Genomic DNA, 25,844 nt, shown 5'->3' on the forward strand with positions numbered 1-25,844 from the left:
AGCATTTTTCAAAATTTCAGAGAACTAATTCATATCCTGGGGTGCTTTTCAAAAGTTCACAATTGAAGTACGTTAGTCTAGGAGATAGACGTTATATGTGTGTGTATTACTGTTGATGTAGAAATGCTGCGAAATTCGAAATACTGATTGCTGATTCTCGGTAATTGGTATGTCAATTCTCGTTACAAGATGCGAATGGGTATATGATAGGATTTTAATGAACAAATATAATGATTTTTCGGAGAGACTTAAATCAATGAGTAATGAAGTTGCTGGTAAGTTTACTGCTAATGTGGTGGAATATAAACGATTTTACGGTACGATGACGAAAGGCAAACTCATATCATAGTTATAATAAGGCTTATTCGAATGAAAGTCGAAGTTAATTTGCTGGAGCTGTGACAAAATTGGCTAATTTGAAAAAAAAAAGAATTGCAATGTTATTTTTGGTAATAGCAATGCCAAAGAAGATAGCACAGATACGTGTTAAACGTTTACTCAGGTTCCAAGTGTTTTCAGGTGCATAACTATGTGCATCAATATTTTCTTTCGTAGATGAAGTGCAGTTGGTTCATCCTCTCGATTGAGGTGTTTTCAATAATCATGAAAGGTTTGAACGCAGATTGTAATCGTCAATATACAAACGATGTTTAAGATGAAATCAAGTGGCAAACTTGAAGAATTGTTTAGTTTCATATGTTATAATCAATATTTTAATTCATTTTTAATTGTCCAATGTTGGTAGTCCACAATTAGTAGTCCAAAGTTAGTAATTCAATAATTCATATATAATATTCGAATTAATTAATACGTATCGTGACCCATTGTATACATGTCTCAGACTCGATCACAACTCAAAGTATATATATTATTATAGAATCAATCTACCCTGTATAGCTAACGTAAGCATTACCGCATATAGAGTGTCTATGGTTATTCCAAATAATATATATAGATGCGTCGATATGATATGTCAAAACCTTGTATACGTGTCCCGATATTTAAAGTGCGTAAAATAAATACAGAAATTAAATGACGATAAATAAAATTGCGAGAATAAAAGTTGCGATAAATAAATTGCGATAATTAAATTTGCAATAATTAAACTGTAATAGGGAATTAGCAGTTAACTAGGAATAGTTAGCTAGGATTTTGTTAGCGTGATTTCTTAACAAAATTTCTCATAGTTAATTTGTTTGTTTCTAACAAATTTTATTTTGTCCAATATTTTCTTCATTATGCCACTTGTTGGATTCTGATAGGTCAAAATCCAAATATGAAATTGAATGAAAATGGTTATTCTGCAGTGAACGGATACGTGAACGGATACGTATATCTGTGAATGTAAGTAGGATAGTAAATGACTGTTAAATCAGATTCGAAGAATGTACAGTGTAACTTATTAATGTGAAATCTAAATATTCCTCGGGTATTACCTACCCGTTAAAATATTTTCACCATTAATAGTTTGTACAAAAGAATTTTTAATTACAATCTTTATGAAAATATACTTACATATATATTTTCTTCAGATGTAATCATGGATTTAATGAGTTAATATGATATTAAACTCATCTGATTTACGGTTAGAACTAGAGTACATAATCTCTAAAATATTAGAGATTGCATAATCATCATGTCGAACGAAGATAAATGATGTAGAAGGTCATGTAGAACGATGATTATGCTCGAGGTACCGATTGTGAGGTTGAGATGTGTAGTGTTGAGGCTTGTGATGCGGATGTTGTTGTTGGTGGTACTGTTGGTGCCGGTAATGCTAAGTTGTGCACCATATTTTCCAAAGCTATTACTCGGACGCGAAGCTCGTTGACTTCTTCTATTACTCCAGGATGATTGGCGGTTGGAACGACGAGATGAATAAGATTCAGAATTTTAGATAGTATATAATCGTGATGAGATGCTCTGGAAATGAGCGAGAAAATGGTATTACGAACAGGTTCTCCGGTAAGTGCTTCAGGTTATTCGCCAAGAGGGAAATGTGGTGGATGGAAGGGATCACCTTCTTCTTATCTCCAATGATTAAGTAGACTACGAACCCATCCCCAATTCATCCAGAATTGGTGATGACTAATTGGTTGATTCATTCCGGTGATGCTGCTTCGGAGCTTATGTGAACATCCATGTCGGAATAGCTGTCGGATTCCGAAGAACTTGAACTAGTGGCGAGTTCCATTTCGTACGATTGAGTAAAGGGTTTTTCGGTATGAAATGATTTTCGGATATTGGATGATATTCTAATTACATAGAATATCTATATATATAGAACAAAAGATTTCGTAGATTACGGAGGAATTTACAGAATATGTCAGGCAAAGTTTATAGTAACAGATATGCTAAGATATGAATTAGCAGATACGCTAAGATATGAATTTTTTCTATACACTATTCATGCAATCAATGCAGTAAGATGTGTCTAGACTAAGAATGATAAGTATGTAATTTCCGACAAAAATGATAAGCAAAACTTTTGACATGCAGACACGGTCGAAGTCCAAACTCATTAATGCATCTTATCAACTATCAGTTAGACACACTAATGCAAGACCTGGTTCGCTAAGACCACCGCTCTGATACCACATGAGACGACCCGTCCTAATCCATAAGGATGAATACAATAACATATGGTTACATTGCGAGGTATTTTACCTCTATATGATACATTTTACAAACATTGCATTCGTTTTTAAAAGATAAACTTCCATTACATTGAAAGTTGACAGATATGCATATCCTTTCATAATATATTTAAACTATGAATGACTTAATATTAATCTTGATGAACTCAATGACTCGAATGCAACGTCTTTTGAAGTATGTCATGAATGACTCCAAGTAATATCTCTAAAATGAGCAAAGGCACAGCGGAAGATTTCTTTCATACCTGAGAATAAACATGCTTAAAAGTATCAACCAAAAGGTTGGTGAGTTCATTAGTTTATCGTAACCAATCATTCCATAGTTTTAATAGACCACAAGATTTCATTTTCATATTACACATAACCTGTGTAATAAAATAGTACGCATAACCGACATTAACAAATGCATCTAGAATATCCCCAAATATACAGGTACACTCATCTGTATATAAAATCAAAGTACTAAAGCATCCATAACCTGGATGGGGTTTGTTAGGCCCAATAGATCTATCTTTAGGATTCGCTTCAATTTGGGGGTCTGTTCCCAAATTCTTAGGCTACCAAGCTAACAAGGGTGATATCCGGTATAATAATTCAACCATAGAATGTAGTTTCAAGTACTTGTGTCTATTTCGTAAAACAGTTATAAAAGTAGCGCATGTATTCTCAGTCCCAAAATATATATTGCAAAAGCATTTAAAAAGGGAGCAAATGAAACTCACAATATAATATTTTGTAGTAAATATATTAATACGACGATACTGAACAACGCATGGTTGGCCACGGATTCACGAACCTATATCAGTTATATATATATTAACACATAAAATTGAAATCGAACAAATTTAGTTAGATATATTTACTTTATTTACTTTAGATAATTAATTATTATTTATTATAAAAATATTAATATAGTTATGTTATATGTATTAAATATATTTTTATATATTTAATATTTATTTGTTATAGTATTAATAATAGGAATAATATTAATAATAATGATACTTATAATAATAATAATAATAATAATAATAATAATAATAATAATAATAATAATAATAATAATAATACTAATAATAATAATATTAATATTGATAATAGTAATAATATATAAATTTTTTTTAATAATGATAGTAATAATAATAAAATAAAAAGGTTGTATTATCTTTACAATAAAAATACTAATTTTGATAAAAATTCTTAATACTAATAATACTTAATAATAATACTTGTTAATAAATATATTAATGTTAATAATAGTAATAAAAATAATGACAATTCTAATAATGATAATGATAGTTTTAATGATAAATAAATGATAGTGTTAATAATACTAATAATAATGATAGAAATATTAATTTTTAATAAAAAGATAATTTTAAATAAAAAATGATAAAAATAGTTATTAGTAATGATAATATTAATAATGATAGTTTTTAGTAATAATAATAATAATACTTACATTAATAATAAAATTAATAAAGTTAATAATAATAATAATAAATTTAGAATACAACCTTTGAAAAAATAAGCATTTAAAAAGAAACGCCACTGCCCGGGCTCGAACCCGTGACCTCTCGCTTAACACATAACCCACTTAACCATTGTACCATCACTCTATTCTGGTAAATCTCACATGAATAAATATTTAATATGTACCCAACTGTTTAACATCTTCATAATAAACTCAACATCATAACCGTATCATTATAACCTAATCCTAATCACCAACATTATCTTATTTTCGCTATCAATCATACTCATAACCCTAATATAATCATCCGTCATTAACATCATCATTCATGTGATCATCAATGCCATCATAACTATCACCTTATTCATCATAATCATCACCTCGTCATGCACCTCATCATCACTCTAATATCATTATGATCACCACAGTAGCAGGTAATGTTCGTTAGTTATGAGTTGGGACTCGATTGAAGAAAACAGGCGCAGCAGTAGGGATTAGTTTTTGTGGTTTCATTTTTGGGGCGGACATCAGAAACATAATGTGATAGTAATCGGTCCATAGTCAAATGGGTTTTTGTTAGAGGCCCAAATAAGCAGTCCATATTGTGATTTATTTATAACATGAATGGCCCATCAGCATTTCACAAGTCCAACCATGAAGTCCAAAAAAATATAGGTCGGCTCAAATAAAGGGAAAAGAAAATGGTGGCTCAAGATGATCCTATAACAATCGTTTTCATTCTTTAAAATAAAAAACACAAGTGGGGTTAAATAATTTGGTAAATGTCGGCCAATAAGAGAAAGGAGCGAATTAGCTGTAACTTGTATTATCATTGTTTATCGTATATCAACATCACATCATTATTCCATTTCTTATCATGATTAACTTCTTCCTGCTTCATCAAATAAGAATCTTAATCATTATCTAAACATAATCATAATCATCCTTGTTACCTTCGTATATACTCTTCCTTATCCTATTGTGTTCATCTTGATTGTCCACACATAAAAAGGAAAGACACAGCAGCAGTTAGCTGCAAACATAGCAGCTGAACAGCAGATTCAGACGTATGTAGCAGTAGCATGACGGTTTATGTGATTTTGTTGGTGGTTTTGGATGGCTTCATGGTGGTTTTGTAGTTGTAACAGAAAGAAAAGAAAGAAAGGACAGAAATTGAGGTATAGCTACAGTAGTATCAGTTTGCAGTTGTGGTGGTGACGGTTGAATAGTGAGGCTGTTATGGTGATGCGTTCACAAAGGGGATAGAAACTAGCGGGTAGCTGTGATGGTGGTGTTTACAGCGAGCAGCAGTAGCAGTCATTGAAGCTGCAATTTAGGCGGGTTTTGTTGGGTTGTTGAAACAAAAATAATACGCACAACAGTAGCAGGTTGTGTTGGGTTTTGATGGTCGATAGCAGTTCTCGACGGAGTTGGTGTCGAAGGGAATCAGGAACATAAACAGTAAACAATCAGATGGTTGTTGGTGAGGGTGGTGTTCTTCTTCGTGGGTTTGGATTCTCGGACAAAAGTACCAACAACAGCGGTTGCAGGTTATAGTAAGGGAGTTGTGGTGGTGTTTTGGGTTGGTTAGCGAGCAAGTGCAGAAGTAAATGGTTTAGGGTCTCGATTAGTACCAGTAAAAGAAAAGAGGATTATAGAAGATGATATAAGTGTTGTATATAGGTGTGGATGTTATATGTATGTGTTTGGTATTCAAGAGGAAAAATTTAATAACATATACTCACATGCAAAGAAAACAAAGTCACATCTCCTTTTGTTTTGTCTGTCACGAGTTACACAAACAAAAAATGTAAACATGATACATATTGGCTTTTGTTAGGTGAGTGCATGATTGATGGTAATGCATGAGTGTTTGATGCATGTATAAGTATATGTATATAAATAATGTGCAAGTGGGATTTGATGTCACGGGTTTTCTAACAGAATTAGATATCATATAGATATAGCTTAACTGCAGAACAAAATAGTTACTGTACATGATTTCAATTAAGTATAGTAATAATCCACTTCCTATATTATATTATGTTAGAAAACGTGTCATAATTCTTTGATACTTAACGTTGATCAGTTTATGTACAATTGATTTTCAAAGATGAAAGAAAAATAATAATAATGATTATTCGTTCATTTCAAAAAATTCACATTCAGGTTGTTCTGTCCACAAAGAAATTTTCATTTCCATTTCTCATAAATATACATCCCATACATAGAGATAAAAATCATTTAATATTTATTTTTAATATACTTTATTTATATATAGAGATATATTTTAAATAATAATTATTATAATATCTTATTTTTATTTTATTAAATTTTAATAGCAATAACATATAATACTTCAAATTATATTTCGAATTATTATTTATGTATACATACACACATATCTATTTACAATTAATTGTTCGTGAATCGTCGAGAGCAGTCGAAGGTCAATTGAATATAGTTTCAAAAAATTTGAGACTCAACATTACAGACTTTGCTTATCGTATCGGAAACATATAAAGATTAAGTTTAAATTTGGTCGGAAATTTCTGGGTCGTCACACCAATTAAAGTGGGTGTTTTCATGTGGAAGGCAAGGCGGAATAAATTGCCTGTTTTAGTCGAACTTGACAAACGGGGGATTGATCTCCATTTCGTTCTTTGTCCTTTATGCGATGAGGTGGTGGAGACGGTTGATAATGCATTATTCTCGTGTGATAAGGTTTGTGAAATTTGGGTTGAAGTTTTAAATTGGTGGGGTATCGTCTCGTCACAACACTATATCGACAATATTCTAAGTGGAAGTCCTCCTTTACAATGCTCGAAATTGGGTGAGAAGATTTGGCAAGCAATGATGTGGACTAGCGTTTATCTCATTTGAAAAAATAGGAACCAAATGGTGTTCAAAAAATTGTGTTGGTCTCCTCTGGTTGCCTTAAATGACATTCAAGTAAAGAGCTACGAATGGGTCGTGACGAGATATAAATCAAAAAATATCGAGTGGCTCGATTGGTTGCAAAATCCACAAGTTTTTGTTTTGTAATTATTATTTCGAGATATTATTGTGAGTAATGTAAATGTTAGCATAAGATTCTAGCTCGGTATCGTTATGTTTAGCATCTTGCGCTAACTTTCGTATCGTTATATTTATCCATGGAAATATCTAGTTTCTAGAATGTTCCATGGAGTAGTATAAATATAGGTGGGTGTTTCATTTGTGTAATGTGTGAAGTTGTGAGAGTGAAATAAGAAGTGAGTTGTGAAGAAGAGAAGAAGAGTGTGAGTTAGCGAAAGTAGAGAAGAGAAAGTAATATTGTAATTGTAATTTAATATAAGTGTTTTTATTAAGTTTCCCGATCAAGCCTTAGTTTGTGTTTAAGTTCTTAGTGCACTTTTGTTGTTCTTATTATATGGTCGGCTCTGCCGCCTAAGTAATACATGGTCGGTTATACCGCCTAAAGATATATGGTCGACACTGTCGCCTAAGTACATTGTGCACTAAGGATTTATAAAATTAAAGGCTAACCAACGTCAAAGTGTTGGTGTAGTGAGTCTAGTATAGTCTAGGTCCTCTATAGTGGGTGTGTTGGGCTCGTCGAAGCTTCCAACAATGCTCATTCATATTAATGTAGTTCTAAGTAATTAGTGGTCTCTATTTAGATTTGTGATCTTGTTACCATATCCAGGCTTCTCAATACTAGTATGGTCATCCCAGAGCTCCATGAAATTACAAATTCGAAAGGCATCGGGTATATATATATATATGCATGTTCTGCAACAAATTAAAAAATGACGTGCAGCAGTGTTGTATCTGTTAGGATATTAGGACCCAAACAACGCTAGTAATTCTACAAGATTACTAGCCGAGTAGTGATACTATCAAGATCACTCAACCCACTTAATGAACGAAAGATAATAAATGCGAAAAAGTAAATCGACACAAGATATAACGTGGTTATATGCAATCGTTGTGATTGCTTTAGTCCACGGACCAACTAGAGATCATTTATTTACTGAATATTTGAGAGTGGTGTGTTACAATGACTATGAATGAGCTCTATATATAGAGCAAACAAGAAACCAACCAAACTACAACTTGATCTTCAAGTGTGCTAGTAATCATGAAAGATAAACCAATTAGCCGCGCACAATCAATTTGCTCTGTTTTTGATCTGTTTTTCTCTGTTTCACGCTTACCGAAATCTGCAAAATCCGTGCAAGTGTTGAAACAGTTTTTTTTTTCTCTCTCGTTTTGTATAAATGTCTCCATACTCTAACAAATCTCCCACTTGGAGACTTTGAACAAAACTCCAATCATATCAATGAATTAACCAAGAACATTAAACCACCTTCGATTACCGCCAAATACCATTTGGGACACGCACGCTCAACACATACTTCGGATGAGTAGACTTTCGATAAAAGGTCTTCAATACTACTTGTTAAACTTGTAACACCATTCACATCTCTAGTTGGGGTCTTCTCTCATCAATTCATGAGAAGACCAATTGAGGTAATGCAAAACCTCAATTTCTCCGTTGTAACCACCTTAGTAAACATATCGGCAGGATTCTTCGTACCAAGGATTTTCTCCAAGAATAAAGTGCCATCATTTATATGTTGTCGAATAAAATGATACCTTATCTTGATGTGTTTCGTTCGACTATGAAACACCGGATTCTTCCCAAGATGAACCGCACTTTGATTATCACAATACAAGACGCAATAGTCTTGTCTTTTACCCAACTCGCCTAAGAAGTTCTTCAACCACACTAGCTCTTTAGAAGCTTCAGCAATAGCCATGTATTTGGCTTCGGTGGTTGACAAAGCAACACTCTTTTGCAATCGAGATAACCAACTAATCGCCATCTTCCCCATTGTGAAAACATAACCCGTAGTGCTTTTCCCCGAATCATCACATCCACCCAAATTAGCATCCGCATAACCTCTAAGTATGAGATTGTTTTTGGAGAAACACAATCCCATATTAGAAGTACCTTTCAAATAACGAAGCAACCATTTGACCACTTCCCAATGCTCTTTTCCCGGATTAGACATATAACGACTTACAACTCCCACTGCTTGAGCAATATCGGGTCTTGTACAAACCATGGCATACATAATACTACCCACGGCTGATGCATATGGAACCTTTTCCATATCCTTCTTGTCTCTTTCCGTCTTTGGTGATTGACTTTTCGATAACTTTAAGGTGCTTCCCAAAGGCATAGAACGAGCCTTTGAATCTTCCATGTTGAACCTCTCTATTACTTTCTCAATATATTTTGATTGAGACAAGTATAGAGTACCCTTCACATGATCACGCACAATACTCATGCCAAGTATTTGCTTAGCACCGCCAAGATCTTTCATCTCAAATTCTCGGGAAAGTAATCCCTTCAACTTGTTAATTTCGGACATGTTTGAACCTGCAAGTAACATGTCATCAACATACAACAATAAGATTATATAAGAAGACTTGGATTTCTTCAAGTAGCAACAGTGATCCGCTTCACATCTTAAGAAACCAATCTTCTTCATAAAATCATCAAACTTCAAGTACCATTGCCGAGGTGCTTGATTCAATCCATACAAACTTTTCTTTAGCTTACAAACCCACTTCTCTTTACCCTTTACCTCAAAGCCCTCGGGTTGCCTCATGTAGATCTCTTCAACAAGATCACCATGCAAGAATGCAGTCTTCACATCTAGTTGCTCTAGATGTAAGTCTTCGGATGCAACCATAGAAAGTACCAAACGGATAGTAATCATTTTAACTACCGGTGAAAATATCTCTTTGTAGTCAACCCCTTCCTTTTGTTGAAAGCCTTTGACTACCAAACGAGCCTTGTACCTTTTCTTGCCATCCATCTCATTCTTGATTCTATATACCCATTTGCTTTGCAATGCCCTTTTATCATGAGGTAACTTCACTAGTGACCAAGTCTTGTTCTTCTCAAGTGATCCCATCTCTTCTTTCATGGCAAGTTCCCATTGTATGGATTCTTTTGTTTTTCTTGCCTCAAAGTAACTTTCGGGTTCACCATTCTCGGTATAGAGCAAGTAGTTTGCTGATGGAGAATACCTAGGATTAGGTTTGGGCACTCTAGTCGAGCGTCTTAGTGTAGGATTAACCGAAATGGTTGGACCGGTTTCATTTGTAACCTCCTCATCACTAGAACTCGCACTATGTTCGGAATCATCACCGCTTTCCGAATCATCCCCATCATTAGCATTTCCCGACACCTCACCGTCATTCGGCAAATCATTGTTTCCCGTACTCCCACTAGAACCTGCAAGATCATCAATAGAAACTTCGTCAAAAGTAACTTGACTCAGTTTAGGACTCCCCGTTTCCGGTTTGCCATAGACCGAATCTTCATCAAAAGTAACATCTCGCGAACGAATTACTTTTCTAGCTTCGTTGTCCCAACAACGATAGCCCATTTCATCCGACCCGTACCCTATGAAAATACACTTCTTTGACTTAGCTTCAAGCTTGTCTTTATCCGCATCTTTGGTCTTCACATATGCATTACACCCAAAGATCCTAAGGTGACCATAACTCACCTTCTTGCCTTGCCATTCTTCCTCGGGAATTCGGAAACCCAACGGTGTTGAGGGTCCCCTATTTATCAAATAAGCCGCCGTGTTAACCGCATCCGCCCAAAACATTTTAGGCAAACCGGCATGTAGTCTCATACTCTTAGCCCTTTCATTTAACGTACGATTCATACGTTCGGCGACCCCATTGTGTTGCGGTGTCTCCGGTACCGTTTTCAACATTCTAATACCGAGCTTTGCACAATGGTCTTTAAACTCAAGACTACCATATTCTCCTCCATTATCCGACTTTAAGCACTTAACCTTCAAGTTAGTCTCATTTTCTACCATAGCTTTCCACTTCACAAAAGTATTAAATACATCGGATTTAGATTTAAGAAAATAAACCCATACCTTCCGAGTGGAGTCGTCAATGAAGGTGACATAATAACGAGAACCTCCATGTGATTCTACATTAGTTGGACCAAACACATCCGTATGAACGAGCTCCAATTTCTCTAACTTAGGTGCATTCCCTGATTTCCCAAAAGTCACCTTCTTTTGCTTCCCATAAACACATGGTTCGCAAAACCCAAGTTCTACCTTCTTCAAATCCGGAATTCTCCCACTCGAAACAAGCATCTTCATACCCTTCTCACTCATATGCCCGAGTCTTCGGTGCCATAGAGTTGATTCGGACTCAACATTAACCGTAGCAACCACCGTGTCTTCATCAAACACTTCAACCATATAAAGTGTTCCCCTTTTATGTCCACGAGCCACAATACTACTACCCTTAACCACCTTCCATTGGCGGTTTTCAAAAGTAACCGCGTTACCTTCATCATCTAATTGACCAACCGAAATAAGTTTCCTTTTCAATTTAGGAATGTACCTTACGTTCTTCAAAGTCCAATTAGAACCAAGAGTAGTCTTCAAAACAACATCTCCAATGCCCTCTATGTTGAGTTGCTTGTTGTCCGCCAATCTCACCTTGCCTTGATATGAACGAAAATTCTTCATCATGCTTTTGATATGAGTAGCATGAAACGAAGCTCCCGAATCCAAGATCCAAGACTCCATAGAATTTTCAACACTACACAAAAGTGCATCATCACTTTCCCCTTCGGCCAAGTTTACACCTTTCGTGGAACCATTTTTGCAATTCCTTTGAAAGTACCCTTTTTGATTGCAACCCCAACAAGTAACTTCACTTCTATCTTTCGATGGATGCCTCTTCTTAGACTTCTTCCTACCCTTCTTCTCACTGCGTTCAAATTTTCTACCACGGTTGTCGGTACTTAACAAAGAACCGGATGTCGATTCTCCCGAGTTTCTTCTACGAGTATCTTCACCAAGAATCAAATCCCTTATAGCTTCAAACGCTAGCTTAGTAGTTCCCGTAGAGCTACTAACCGCGGTAACCGTACCCGACCAACTTTCCGGTAATGATGAAAGCAAGATAAGTGCTTTTAGTTCATCATCAAACTTAATCTCTACCGATTCAAGTCTTGAAACGATATTATCAAATTCATTGATATGATCCGTTGCACTCGTACCTTCCTTCATTTTAGTATTAAACAATTGACGCATGAGAAATACCTTATTTGCAGCTGTAGGTTTCTCATACATGTTAGAGAGTGCTTTCAAGCAAGCAAACGTCGTCTTCTCATTCACAACGTTGTATGCAACGTTCTTAGCAAGTGAAAGACGAATAACACCCAAAGCTTGGCGATCCAAAAGCGTCCAATCGGCATCATCCATGCTTTCGGGCTTGGTCTCTAACAAGGGTTGGTGTAGCTTCTTTTGATACAAGTAATCTTCAATTTGCATCTTCCAAAAGCCAAAGTCTCTTCCATCGAATCGGTCGATTCTAAACTTCCCATCTTCCGCCATCGTTCCCTTAACGAAACCTTGTGCTCTAGATACCAGTTGTTAGGATATTAGGACCCAAACAACGCTAGTAATTCTACAAGATTACTAGCCGAGTAGTGATACTATCAAGATCACTCAACCCACTTAATGAACGAAAGATAATAAATGCGAAAAAGTAAATCGACACAAGATATAACGTGGTTATATGCAATCGTTGTGATTGCTTTAGTCCACGGACCAACTAGAGATCGTTTATTTACTGAATATTTGAGAGTGGTGTGTTACAATGACTATGAATGAGCTCTGTATATAGAGCAAACAAGAAACCAACCAAACTACAACTTGATCTTCAAGTGTGCTAGTAATCATGAAAGATAAACCAACTAGCCATGCTTTACACCCACTAATGACATGATCACAGCCACAATTAGTGGTGTAAAGCAACCCACTAAGCACCTAAAGTGAAAGGAGAATCAATCAAGATCGGATCCCATGTGTGCAAGTTGCCCACTTGCTGCCAGACATCGTGCGCGCCGTGCACACTTAAACGTGCGCGCCGTGCACACTCCCAAACTTCGAGCAAGCCTTCTGATCAAAACTTCTCTAGTGCGCGCAGGGAGCGCGCCGCGCACCATCACCGCGCACAATCAATTTGCTCTGTTTTTGATCTGTTTTTCTCTGTTTCACGCTTACCGAAATCTGCAAAATCCGTGCAAGTGTTGAAACAGTTTTTTTTTTTCTCTCTCGTTTTGTATAAATGTCTTCATACTCTAACAAATCTCCCACTTGGAGACTTTGAACAAAACTCCAATCATATCAATGAATTAACCAAGAACATTAAACCACCTTCGATTACCGCCAAATACCATTTGGGACACGCACGCTCAACACATACTTCGGATGAGTAGACTTTCGATAAAAGGTCTTCAATAATACTTGTTAAACTTGTAACACCATTCACATCTCTAGTTGGGGTCTTCTCTCATCAATTCATGAGAAGACCAATTGAGGTAATGCAAAACCTCAATTTCTCCGTTGTAACCACCTTAGTAAACATATCGGCAGGATTCTTCGTACCAAGGATTTTCTCCAAGAATAAAGTGCCATCATTTATATGTTGTCGAATAAAATGATACCTTATCTTGATGTGTTTCGTTCGACTATGAAACACCGGATTCTTCCCAAGATGAACCGCACTTTGATTATCACAATACAAGACGCAATAGTCTTGTCTTTTACCCAACTCGCCTAAGAAGTTCTTCAACCACACTAGCTCTTTAGAAGCTTCAGCAATAGCCATGTATTCGGCTTCGGTGGTTGACAAAGCAACACTCTTTTGCAATCGAGATAACCAACTAATCGCCGTCTTCCCCATTGTGAAAACATAACCCGTAGTGCTTTTCCCCGAATCATCACATCCACCCAAATTAGCATCCGCATAACCTCTAAGTATGAGATTGTTTTTGGAGAAACACAATCCCATATTAGAAGTACCTTTCAAATAACGAAGCAACCATTTGACCGCTTCCCAATGCTCTTTTCCCGGATTAGACATATAACGACTTACAACTCCCACTGCTTGAGCAATATCGGGTCTTGTACAAACCATGGCATACATAATACTACCCACGGCTGATGCATATGGAACCTTTTCCATATCCTTCTTGTCTCTTTCCGTCTTTGGTGATTGACTTTTCGATAACTTTAAGGTGCTTCCCAAAGGCATAGAACGAGCCTTTGAATCTTCCATGTTGAACCTCTCTATTACTTTCTCAATATATTTTGATTGAGACAAGTATAGAGTACCCTTCACACGATCACGCACAATACTCATGCCAAGTATTTGCTTAGCACCGCCAAGATCTTTCATCTCGAATTCTCGGGAAAGTAATCCCTTCAACTTGTTAATTTCGGACATGTTTGAACCTGCAAGTAACATGTCATCAACATACAACAATAAGATTATATAAGAAGACTTGGATTTCTTCAAGTAGCAACAGTGATCCGCTTCACATCTTAAGAAACCAATCTTCTTCATAAAATCATCAAACTTCAAGTACCATTGCCGAGGTGCTTGCTTCAATCCATACAAACTTTTCTTTAGCTTACAAACCCACTTCTCTTTACCCTTTACCTCAAAGCCCTCGGGTTGCCTCATGTAGATCTCTTCAACAAGATCACCATGCAAGAATGCAGTCTTCACATCTAGTTGCTCTAGATGTAAGTGTTGAAACAGTTTTTTTTTTTTTTTCTCTCTCGTTTTGTATAAATGTCTCCATACTCTAACAGTATCTTATATTCTTACCCCTAGGAGATTATCATGATTTCAAGTAGTTCTGAGTTTAGAAGCTTCTCATACCTTTATAATGAATATAACAATTTATACTTTCTCTTAGAAGTGATGTAATCGTTGTGAAGGACTTGCTTCCAAAGTTGAAGGAGGCAAGGAAACGTAAAGAATGTTCTTTTCCTTAATCAGAGGCTCAGATGTAGGGTAGCATTTCGCGCACTTGATTTTCGTCCTGAAGTTGTAGCACTGGCACAAAAAATGGTGAAAAAGGTCTGTCAATCTTACTTATATCTTGGCTTTGTTCAACTATATAGAGAGACAAAATACCAGGGGCAACATACTACCCCTATTGTTTACCTGAGAGAAACATGGAGTACATTTCATATATTTGTCTGCAGGATGTCCATATCGAACCTATCCGGTACAGGCGGACACAAATAATTAAACAGAAAGTTGTGCGTGATGAACCAAGTGTTGATTCTTTTATTCAGAAAGTAAATGGATTGTTTCCCTTCATGCCTGAAGAGGTACATAAATTCTTTTTTGAAATAAAGAAAATTATAAAAATCTCAAATTCCAAATTAGCTTGGATCAGACCCCTTTTTTGTGAACATCTATCATTTATTCATTTATCTCTACGTACCATTGATTTTTTAGGTAGGACTCCTCTGGGCTATGTGCTATCCACCGACAACAAGAATTTACCTTGCAGGTTCTGAAAGATTTGGTGGTCAACGTGTGATGATCCCAATATGTGCGATGTATACCAACTTAGTGGACCGTTCTAATTTGTGCAGTAATTAAGTATGAGCTAAACAAGTTATTGGGTACTGAAATGCCTTTTCTATCAGATCCAGTGAACTACACTCGTGTTAAAACTGTCGAAGAGTTGAAGAAATAATGGAACGAAGCAGGCCCTCGTCCTCAGCCTCTACCTCCTCCTCCGGGAACACCCATTTATGTACATGAAAAAACAAGGACGGTATGGTTGGATTGCTGAGAAAGATTCTGAGCCCGATCTTTCATCCATTGATCTGAGGGACAAAGCTCATAGGCTGCTGTGTGATGCCCTTTATTACGTTGTATCAGTTGAAGCCGATGCATTCTTTCCAGGGTTTAACAATGATGGTTCTTGTTGGCCCAATAATTCAAGCTTGGCCATGGGACATCGGCTCTATGAGATGGCATCTTCACTAACTCATCGACCTGACAGGTGAATATAATTCTTGATACTTTTGTTTATAACATAGTTTTTACTATTATAGAATCGACATTGTTTCTTCTATGAATGTTGAACTATACGATTAAATCTTAGTAATTATTTATCAGCAGCTAACAGTACTTATCCAAAAAAATTCTTTAAAGTCTGTAGCATTTCTGCGTTAATCTAATTATCAAAATAAACCTTTTTAGAAAGTCTAATGCATTAAAAATACAATTTTTGGGACTTACGACCTATTTCCTTTCAAGGCACTTTCTCTATTTCGTTTACTCATCTGACCCATCAGAGATGCACACAACTTAGATCAACCCATTAATATGTAAATGGGTGAAGTTGCCACCTTTAGCTTGTAGAGTTATCAACAAAAGCTTGGCGTATGCAAAACATTCTCTCTTTTATATATTCTATTGTAAATATAAATTATTCTTGCTCGGTTAACATTTTGTTTGTTAAGTTTCTAAAAATCATCTTGTCGAAACTGTCTTTTTCTGGACAGGAAGTTTCTTGCTAGTCTGATCAACAGCTCCCAAGACGATCTTTATTACCCAAACAGAAATTGGATCCTGGCAGTAAGTCAGCATCTAAGCGATAGCCTTAGAGAGGAGAGGAGGGACTAAAGAGACAGTTTCTTAAATCAAAGCCACTCTCATTCCTTTTACATCCAATCCCCGAATGCTCTTGTACGATCATTTTTAAATCAAATACTGACAACGAGTGTCCCAAATGGCTTAAAGATAGTTTCTTAAAATCCAGATCATAAAAAACCCGATGATGAAAACGATCAAGGGAAATTGGGTTCAGAAGATTAAAGATCAATCGAACAAGATTAGGAATTGGATCTTAATGAGTAGAGGCTTAAGAATAGATATATGCAGGGTTTTTTTTTTTTGTTCTTCTTTTACTCTTTTTCATTACTTGCATGATATTCTTTTGGATACTGAGCATGTGTTGTCAATTACTATGACCAACACGAGTACAGAATCGGACTGAAGCGGAAACGAAAAACACTTCACATACTTTAGATTGATAGGTTCATTCATTTCTACAGCTTGACTTGTGTATAATAATATTAAAGAGGCTTTTTGAGATTACAAAAATGAGAACAATTATGTTATAGATGCTTTTTGTTGACAAAATAACTGATAGCCTGTGGTAATTTTTCATTAATATTAATACAACAACAACAACAAACCCCGTGTATGGGAATGTGAGATGTAGACAATTATTCCCCTACTCGAGAATAAAAACAAGTCATTTCTCCACCCAGAGTGAAAAGACTCTCAAAAATAGAGAAAGTCATCCCTCTCTTTATTCGGCGGATAAAGAGATTGCTTCTGAGTGGACCTCTGGCCAAAAGGTAGGAATTTTTTTTTTAAATAAAAAATAAAAATAGTAAAAGAATAAAAAATAGTAAAATAAAATTAAGACGCCATGAAAATGGTAAAATCAGATTTTCATGGGTTTAAAAACCTGCCTGAAAATCAATTTAGGCTCTAAGCGCCACGTAATCGACGTTTGGTGTTGCCTCAATAAATGGAGCCAAGGGACCTTGAAAACGGAACTCGAAAGGCATGCCAGGTGGGAGTTGTTGCGTAAGCAAGGAGCCAACCACCCGTAACAAACCAAATGATATCCAAAAAAATCTTCTGGGTATGAACTAAAATTACGATCGGGTTAGCCATGACCATTTTCGACCCATTTCTCTAACCACCCCCGTAAGTTTGATGTGATGATCAATTTTATCTCCTTGGCATTCGGCATTCGCCTGTCACTAACTAACTTGATGAGATTGATTATGTCAATAAAAAAACTAGCAGATTTTAGTAAGCATCATTCTGAAATGAAAACGCACAATACAGCTTCATTCATTTCATTTCAATTATTAAAATGTAAATGTATGGTTAATGTACCCATTGACTCATAAATAGTGATCAATGCATACACATTACACATTTTTTTTTTTTTGAAAAGCAAGTAAAATTGTATTAATATAAAGGAGTCAATTACAAATCCCTATAAGACTATACATCGTATCAAATGATGGAAATTTACATTAAGGAGCTATAATATTTTGGAACGAGGTCCCGCAACGCACCGCGATACTTAAAAATATAAGCTGGGAGGGAGCAAACCAACAGTATCGCAGTTGCGATGACAAAGTTGATCACAACCACCCAATTAGTCAAGTGCGAAACGACGACCACAGCCCAAAATATAATAGCGAATTATCACGTGTGGTTTTCGGAGGGTATCATAGACTCGATTTTAGCCTATACCCATTCTTTGCGTGTTCGAGGAAATGTAGAAAGATGGATTGATGAACCACTGATGCCAATCAATTAATGTCTTTTTTGTCCTTTTTGAGATCCATGCAAAGGTTTGGGATTGAATTTCGGTGAGGATGATTGCGACATTCCATTCCTTTTTACTGAAGACTTTAGCGTTGCGGAATTTCCAAATTATATATAATGAGGCCCATTTGGTGGCTTGCCAAATTGAAATACCGGTATGTGTAGAAGCGAAGTTTTGATCGTTTGAGGTGATGTCATGGATGTTGGTTAAAGAATTATTAGGGAGGTTCCACCATTGAAGAATAGCATTCCAGATCGATGTTGTTTTTGGACAATGGAAAAGGACATGTTCTATAGTCTCGACCTGTGAATTACAAAGTGGGCAAAGTAATGTGTCGAGGTCGATGCTACGTTTGTCAAGTTCGACTCTTGTTGGGATTCTTCCATTTATTATACGCCAAATGAGAATGTTGACTTTAAGTGGTATGAGTTTATTATTTGGTGTTGTAATTGATGTGTGAGAATTAGCCAGTTTTAGGTTGTCGAGGGTGTGGGCTAGTGATTTTGTTGTGAAGGTGCTGGATGGGTCGAGATTCCATTTCCAGGTGTCGGGTTTATCGGTGAGGCAAATGGAGGTTAAAAGGGAATTTAGCTCAGATAATTCAGTGAGAACACGACCCGAGGGTGTTCTTGACCAGCTCCACAAGCCGGTGGTAGAAGAGTTGTGTGTTGCGAGCCTTTCTGAGACCAATGCGTGCTTGTTTGTTTCAAGCATAAACAGTCTTCGGAATGTATTACAAAATTTGTCAGTTCCGCACCAGTTGTCTATCCAGAATTTGGTGTTAATCCCGTTTCCGATGCTAATAACGAAAGAGGTGGAGAAGTTGGTTCCGATGCTGTCCGCTGTCTTTCCTGCTTTAATAATTCCATTCCAAATCGTGCTACCTGAAATATTTCTAGAAAAAACGTTAGCGCAAACCCCGCCCCCCGCCCCATAGATGCTCGATATGATTTTAACCCATAGTGCGTTTTTTTCGTTGTGAAATCTCCACCACCATTTACATAGCAGTGATATGTTTTTACAGCGTAAGGATCCGATGTTTAACCCGCCTTTATCATAAGGTGACAAAATTTGTTCCCATTTTATCCAATTAATTTTGTTTTCATTTTCCAATCCCCCCCAAAAAAATTTCCTTCTTTTAGTTTCAAGTGCATTAATAATTTTAGTCGGTGCGTGGAAAAGGGAGAAGTAGTAGAGTGGGAGGCTGGATAACACAGATTTGATTAGGGTGAGTCTTCCGCCATATGATATGGTTTTAGCTTTCCAGTCAGAGAGACGTTTATCGAATTTATCGAGGATGGGTTGCCAAGAGGATGCTTTTGTGGTGGGGACGCCAATAGGGAGTCCGAGGTATGTGAACGGGGTGGAGCCTGCCGAACACCCAATGAAATTGGCCATTACTTCGACCTCATTCTTTGGCACCCCAATTCCGTATAGATTGCTTTTTTTAATATTGACTTTTAGCCCAGAAATGTTTTCGAAACACTTTAACAATTTAGAGACGCTTTTAGTGTTGCGTTTGCTCCATTCACCGAAGAAGATTGTGTCGTCCGCATATTGAAGATGGGATACCACAATCTTATCGTGACCAACGCATACACCGCGGAATTGATCGTTTGCAATGGCACGCTTGGTGAGAATGTTAAGACCTTCGGCAGCGATGATGAAAAGGAAGGGGGAGATTGGATCACCCTGATGAATGCCCCTACCAGGAGTGAACTCCGACGTAGGGGAACCGTTGATAAGGATAGAGATGGTGGACGATGAGAGACATGCATTGATAAACTTAATCCATTTATTTCCGAATCCCATACATCTCATAGTATCGAAAAGGAAATCCCATTCGATGCAATCAAATGCCTTTTCGAAATCTACTTTGAAGATGAGACCCTTTTGTTTTTTTCTTTTTAATTCATCAATTATTTCGTTGGCTATTAGAACGCTATCTAGGATGTTACGACCTTTTAGGAAAGCTGTTTGTTCGATGCCTATTAATTTATGTATTATTTTTGCAAGACGATTGGAGAGTATTTTAGTGAGAATTTTGTAATAGCTTCCAATTAAACAGATCGGCCGATATTCATGGAATCCGATAGGGTTGGATTTTTTAGGAATTAATGTGAAGAAAGAGGCGTTACAGCCCTTGGAGATTTCAGCATTCAGCCAAAACCAATCAAGGGCGTTAATGAGATCCTCTTTTATCAGCCACCAATACTCTTTGAAAAATTTCATATTGAATCCGTCAGGACCGGGAGCTTTTGAGCTTTCGCAGTCATGAAGGGCATTCCACACTTCTTTTTCAGTAAAACGGGCTTCAAGAAAGTGGTTGTCCTCCTGGGTGATATAGGAACGGTGAGGTTCATTTTCGAATGGACAATTTCCTTTACGTTTTTTAGAGTTAAATAGTGATTCAAAATATTTAAGCGCTTCATTTTTTATGATGTTGGGGTCTTCAGACCATGTACCATTAAGTGAAATACCACGGATGTTATTTTTATTTAATCGTCTTTTAATATAATTATGGAAGTATTTGGAGTTTTCGTCGCCTTCAAGATTCCATTTAATACGAGCTTTTTGTTTTAGCATGTTTGTTTTCTGTTTTTCTTTTTCAATTTGTTGCATTTTGTTGTTAATCCAGTTTTCTTTTTCTGATTCGGTTAGTGGTCTAGATTCCGCGATTTTCTCCCATTCATTAGATGTGTTAAGATGATCGTTAATTTCGTTATCGAGGTTATTTAATTGTAGACTGCATTTTTTTAGTTCAAGTTTTACGTTTTTTAATTTATTTCGAAGAATACAATCCGGACGGTTACCATTAACAGGGAGTAGCCATGTGTTTTTTATTATTTCATCAGCATTTTTAAGTTTAAGCCAAGTATTGAAAACACGCGTGGGTTTTGGACCAAAATTAACGAAGGAATTCTTTAGAATGATTGGGCAGTGATCAGACAGGTCACGATCTAATGTTTTTGAGGAGATGTCGGGCCATAGTTGAAGCATACTTTCAGAGATAAGGAATCGATCAAGTTTACTGAATTTTAATTTGCTTAGGCACATACGTGTGTATTTTTTACCCCCTAGGGGGAGATCTATAAGATTAGCGTTTAGGATGAATTTGTTAAAATTATCAGCCCATGTTTGTTTAAAGTTGCAGTTAAGACGTTCGGAATTAGATCTGACTTCGTTAAAGTCGCCAAAGATAATATGAGGAACATCGATGGATTCAATTAGTTTATTAAGTTCAGACCAAAATCTAAGTTTTTTCTGGTGTGAATGCGGACCGTAAACATTAATGAAGAAAATATCTGAGTCGTAACCCACCCATTTGCCCTTGATGGCAAGAAAGAATTCACCCTCAACAGCAAGGTCAAATAGGAAACTGGATGGGTCCCAGATAAGTACTAGTCCGCCCGAGGCTCCGATTGCGTCTTTTTGTACAAATTTAAGGTTGGAGTTGTACCAAAAAGATTCAATTAGAGAATCAGGAGAATTACTACATTTTGTTTCTTGGAGTCCAAGGATAACCGGATTTTCATTGTTACAGATTTTTTTGAGCCAAGTGATTTTACCCGATTGACCCAAACCTCGAATATTAAGTGAGATGCAAGACATTAAAAAAAACTTACAAAACGAGAAGGAGAGTAGGGGCTCAGACTTCGGCGTCCCATCGAATGCCAATTCCTTGACCGAACTCTTGTGTGTCAATAGAACCACATGAACCTTTAGGAAGATTGTTCCCATTCGAACTTTTGCTTTTTGATGATGTCTTCAATGTAGTACCAACAATTTTGGGTGTGGAGGTCGCATTACGGTTTAAATTCGAATATTTCAGTTTTTGTCCGCTTCTTGCACAATGTTTGACAAATAGGAATTTGGATCTTGTGTTTTTTTTGCTAGTATCGGTAGGCGGTAAAGTGCTGATGTCGGACTTCGATGTAGTTTTAGGACCCAGTTTTTTGATGCTTTTTTTGTTGCGCATTATTTCAGGGTTCCCATTATTCAAATCAGACGTGGTAGTCTGTTTAGGAGCATCAGACATGGTATTCTGTTTTTGGTTCAGGGGTGAAGACACTTTGGACTGTGAACCGAATACATGAGTTTGTGCAGGGACAGTTTCAGCAGCAGAGGGTCGATTTGGTTCAGCTGGAGCCTTATCAGGTGAGTAGACCGAATTGTTTTGAGAAGGGGAGTTGGGCTTATTAGGCCCAGGTGTGTTTTCATAGGCCGTGAGGTTTTGTTCATTATGGGAGGGAAAGAAATCAGTGGGTTTGGTTTGATTATTTAGAAGGGAATTAATTAGGTCGTTTGGGCTACGGGGTAGTATTGGTTCCGAAGAGGGGTGGTTGTTACTCGGTGTTGAGATGCTAGATTGTGAGGAGATTTGGTGAATCGGATGTGGAGAAGAATACGAATCATTGGACATTTGTGTATCCGAGATGTGAGTGTCACCACTAGTGTTCACGTTGGGGGAATGAGGGTAGGGATCATTGTTTTTGTCACAGGAAGTCGAGGGGCTAGTGTGGGTATTTGGGAAGGCGGTGGTTTCAATGCGTTTTGAAGATGGTGGAGAGTGTTGATTGTTAGTTTTTTCATGTGGAGAGTTATGAGTAGAATTTTCATCGGGTGCATTGTTTCTATGGCTTTCGGGTTTTTGAGAAAAGTTGTCATCAAAGGGTTGATCTTCACCCATATAAGAGTCATTATCGGATAAGTAATCATCGGATTGTGCCTCTTCGTCATCCCATTCCGATGATTCATTATCAATAGAGTTAAAATCAACCGGTTGTTCGGGGCATTCAACAACAAAAGTCGAAAAGATACTGGAATCATAGTGGATGTGAACGTGCCCGCTTATGAATGAGTATGAGTGGGTTAAAATGAGAACTTTACCCGATGAAAGATCTTGGGAGCCCTTTTCATCCATACAACAATTTTCCATATCAATAACTTCACCCCAACAATTAGCAATTTTTCGGAATGTTGATTCAGTCCAACAAGTTATGGGAACACCTTTAATATTAATCCAAACGAGACGTCCCGGGGAAGAAAACTCTTCCGGGTCCCAAGGACGAATATTATCAAGCCAATTCCACAAAGGGTGTTTCAAACCAAAGCCTTGGGGATTAAGTACGTCAAAAGCAAGTCGTTTATCTTCGAAGATTAACAATATATCCTTTCCCCCGAGGTATTTAGTTTCAAAACCAATGAGGTTTTCCGACATACATATTTCACTAAAGTAATCAAGGTGGTCAATATTCTTTATGGTACCAATCAATGAGTGACCAAGGATATCAATTACTTTGTCATCTTTAGGAACACGAATGGAAAATTCTTTTTGATAATCGAAAGGCACTTCAACATTATGATAAGGTGTTGTATTGTTTAGTACCTCATTATATTTGCGGTCATCTTTAGCATTGTCATGGCAGGAAGATGAAAAGGTGGGATTCGGTTTTGGATTTGCAGGTTGATCAACCTGAGGTTGCTGCCCAACTGGAGTATCTTTGCCAAATTTGTTACGATCATGTGCCTTATAAACAACAAGGAGCTTGCCATCTATTGCAATCATGTTAAGTTTTCTAACAAATATGTCAACATAATGGTCAGGAATATTTTTAAAGCGAGCAAAACCGTATTTCTTACCATTCTTTAGTGTTTTCTTCGGAATGTAAATCTCTGAGAGTTCGCCATGTTTCTTGAATAAACCCCATAAATTTGCAGCCGTCCAGGATTCGGGAAAGTTGAAGAAAAGAAACGACGATATAGATTTGCTATTAGGTTTCGAGAAAACGGGTGTGTTAGGGTTACCATATTTCTTTATTAGGTTTAGGGCATGCTCGCGGATCTTGAATCTTTGATAGATCTGATGATTAGCTTCATTCGAGTTATTGTATGATGTCGATTTAGTGTTCGATGAAGGTTGAGAGATGGGAGGGAAATCAGCATCGTTGTGAAATACCCAATTAGGGTTAGAAGATGAACCGTTCCTCACAGTAGGTTTATGCAACAGATCTGTTCCCAGGTTCGATTTAAGTGGAGAATCATTGGGGTATCTCTTTCTGTTTCGATCTACATTTATCCATACCCCAACGTTTTCCGGTTGATATTTGATATTGTTGATGATATGAGAATTTTTCAATCGATGTTTAGATCTGGAGTCTGTATTGGATTTGGGTGTAAAGGGAGATGTGTGAAGAGAAAACATTATTGAAGAACAAAATACCTATTGAAAAACAGTTGTACGATTGCCGGAATTAGAGAATAAAGCCGTTATCAGTGGTAAGCAAGGGAGAAGAGAACGAGAGCATCTTGATTGGTTTATAACTTTTGTGTGTGCATTAAAAATGTACGGAGTGCAAACGATAAATTCACACACATTACACATTGCTCTACAACCGATTTCTTCATCTCGGTCTTGACAAATTTTCCTCAACTAGTTACATGATTTCATCCACGAAGTTAAGTAAATCCTTCGAGGAGGTAAATCGAAAACAAAATCAAATAGTACAAAACCAATTTATAATTAAGACTCTGTATACATATATCTGTCTATAAATAATATATTAATATATATTATGATTATGATTATGATTATGATTATGAAGATTTCATAAGGGTGGTAAGCTTGACAAATTCATCTTCTTTGCAGGAAATGGTTAGGCCTCCCATGGGGTGGTTAAACCCAAACTCTTCCTCAGATTGACGTAGCAAAACTTGGAACCACGGTTGGTCTAAGTAAGCTATTGGGACAACAAATCGTGTCTTCTGAGTTTCACCAACGTACACTACAAAGTGACCTTTAGGCACACCCCTTTGATAATTTGTGTCATGAATAGAGTCCGATCTGCGAAAGCATTTGATCGTAGAACCTAAGGAAGGCAATCGAGTAAGACCCATTTGCGCCAGATGAGTTAATTAGGTACCAAAAAATGTGTTTTAAAGTTTGGGAAAAAAGTAGACTGAAATTTGAATATATGGAGGAGTTTGAGGCATGTATTTATTTATAGCTTTGCTCATCAACTTCTTTTCCAAGAATGTACCATACTGGCCTATTGTACGATAATGATTTGTGACTAATAAATAAATACTAGTATATTATAGTACGGAATCAATTATTGATTTTAGAAGTTTATTCTTACAGCTGCACATCAAATTGACATAACAAATAAATGATTGGTTGCAAGTACTTCCTCATTTAGCAGAAAAAACTATACTTAATATCATAGAGAATATTATATTGATTTTTATGACTTATATTTAAAGGCTGGTTGATATACCTAAATCTATATCTATATTATACTCGTACATTGTAACACACATGAAAATCAATATGGAGTAATGACACCTAATTAGTTAATGGGTAGATGAATATCATTCAAAATGAGCTTTCCCAAAAATAAAAATTAAAAATGTGTATTGCATAAAGTAG

The 25,844-nt window shown here is 36.6% G+C and overlaps 1 protein-coding gene and 1 pseudogene across 1 annotated transcript; one reads left to right on the forward strand and one right to left on the reverse strand.

Annotated features, from left to right (window-relative positions):
• Nucleotides 1-6,717: 6,717 nt before the first annotated feature.
• On the forward strand, nucleotides 6,718-16,872 carry LOC139893198 (protein EMBRYO SAC DEVELOPMENT ARREST 30-like; annotated as a pseudogene).
• An 8,140-nt stretch (nucleotides 16,873-25,012) lies between these two features.
• Nucleotides 25,013-25,312, reverse strand: LOC139894245 (auxin-responsive protein SAUR21-like). Its single transcript, XM_071877467.1, has one exon. The coding sequence runs from the start codon at nucleotides 25,310-25,312 to the stop codon at nucleotides 25,013-25,015; it is 300 nt and encodes a 99-aa protein (XP_071733568.1).
• Between the last annotated feature and the right edge of the window lie 532 nt (nucleotides 25,313-25,844).

Source organism: Rutidosis leptorrhynchoides, chromosome 1 (assembly GCF_046630445.1).
Source record: "Rutidosis leptorrhynchoides isolate AG116_Rl617_1_P2 chromosome 1, CSIRO_AGI_Rlap_v1, whole genome shotgun sequence".
NCBI classification, from domain to species: Eukaryota; Viridiplantae; Streptophyta; class Magnoliopsida; order Asterales; family Asteraceae; genus Rutidosis; species Rutidosis leptorrhynchoides.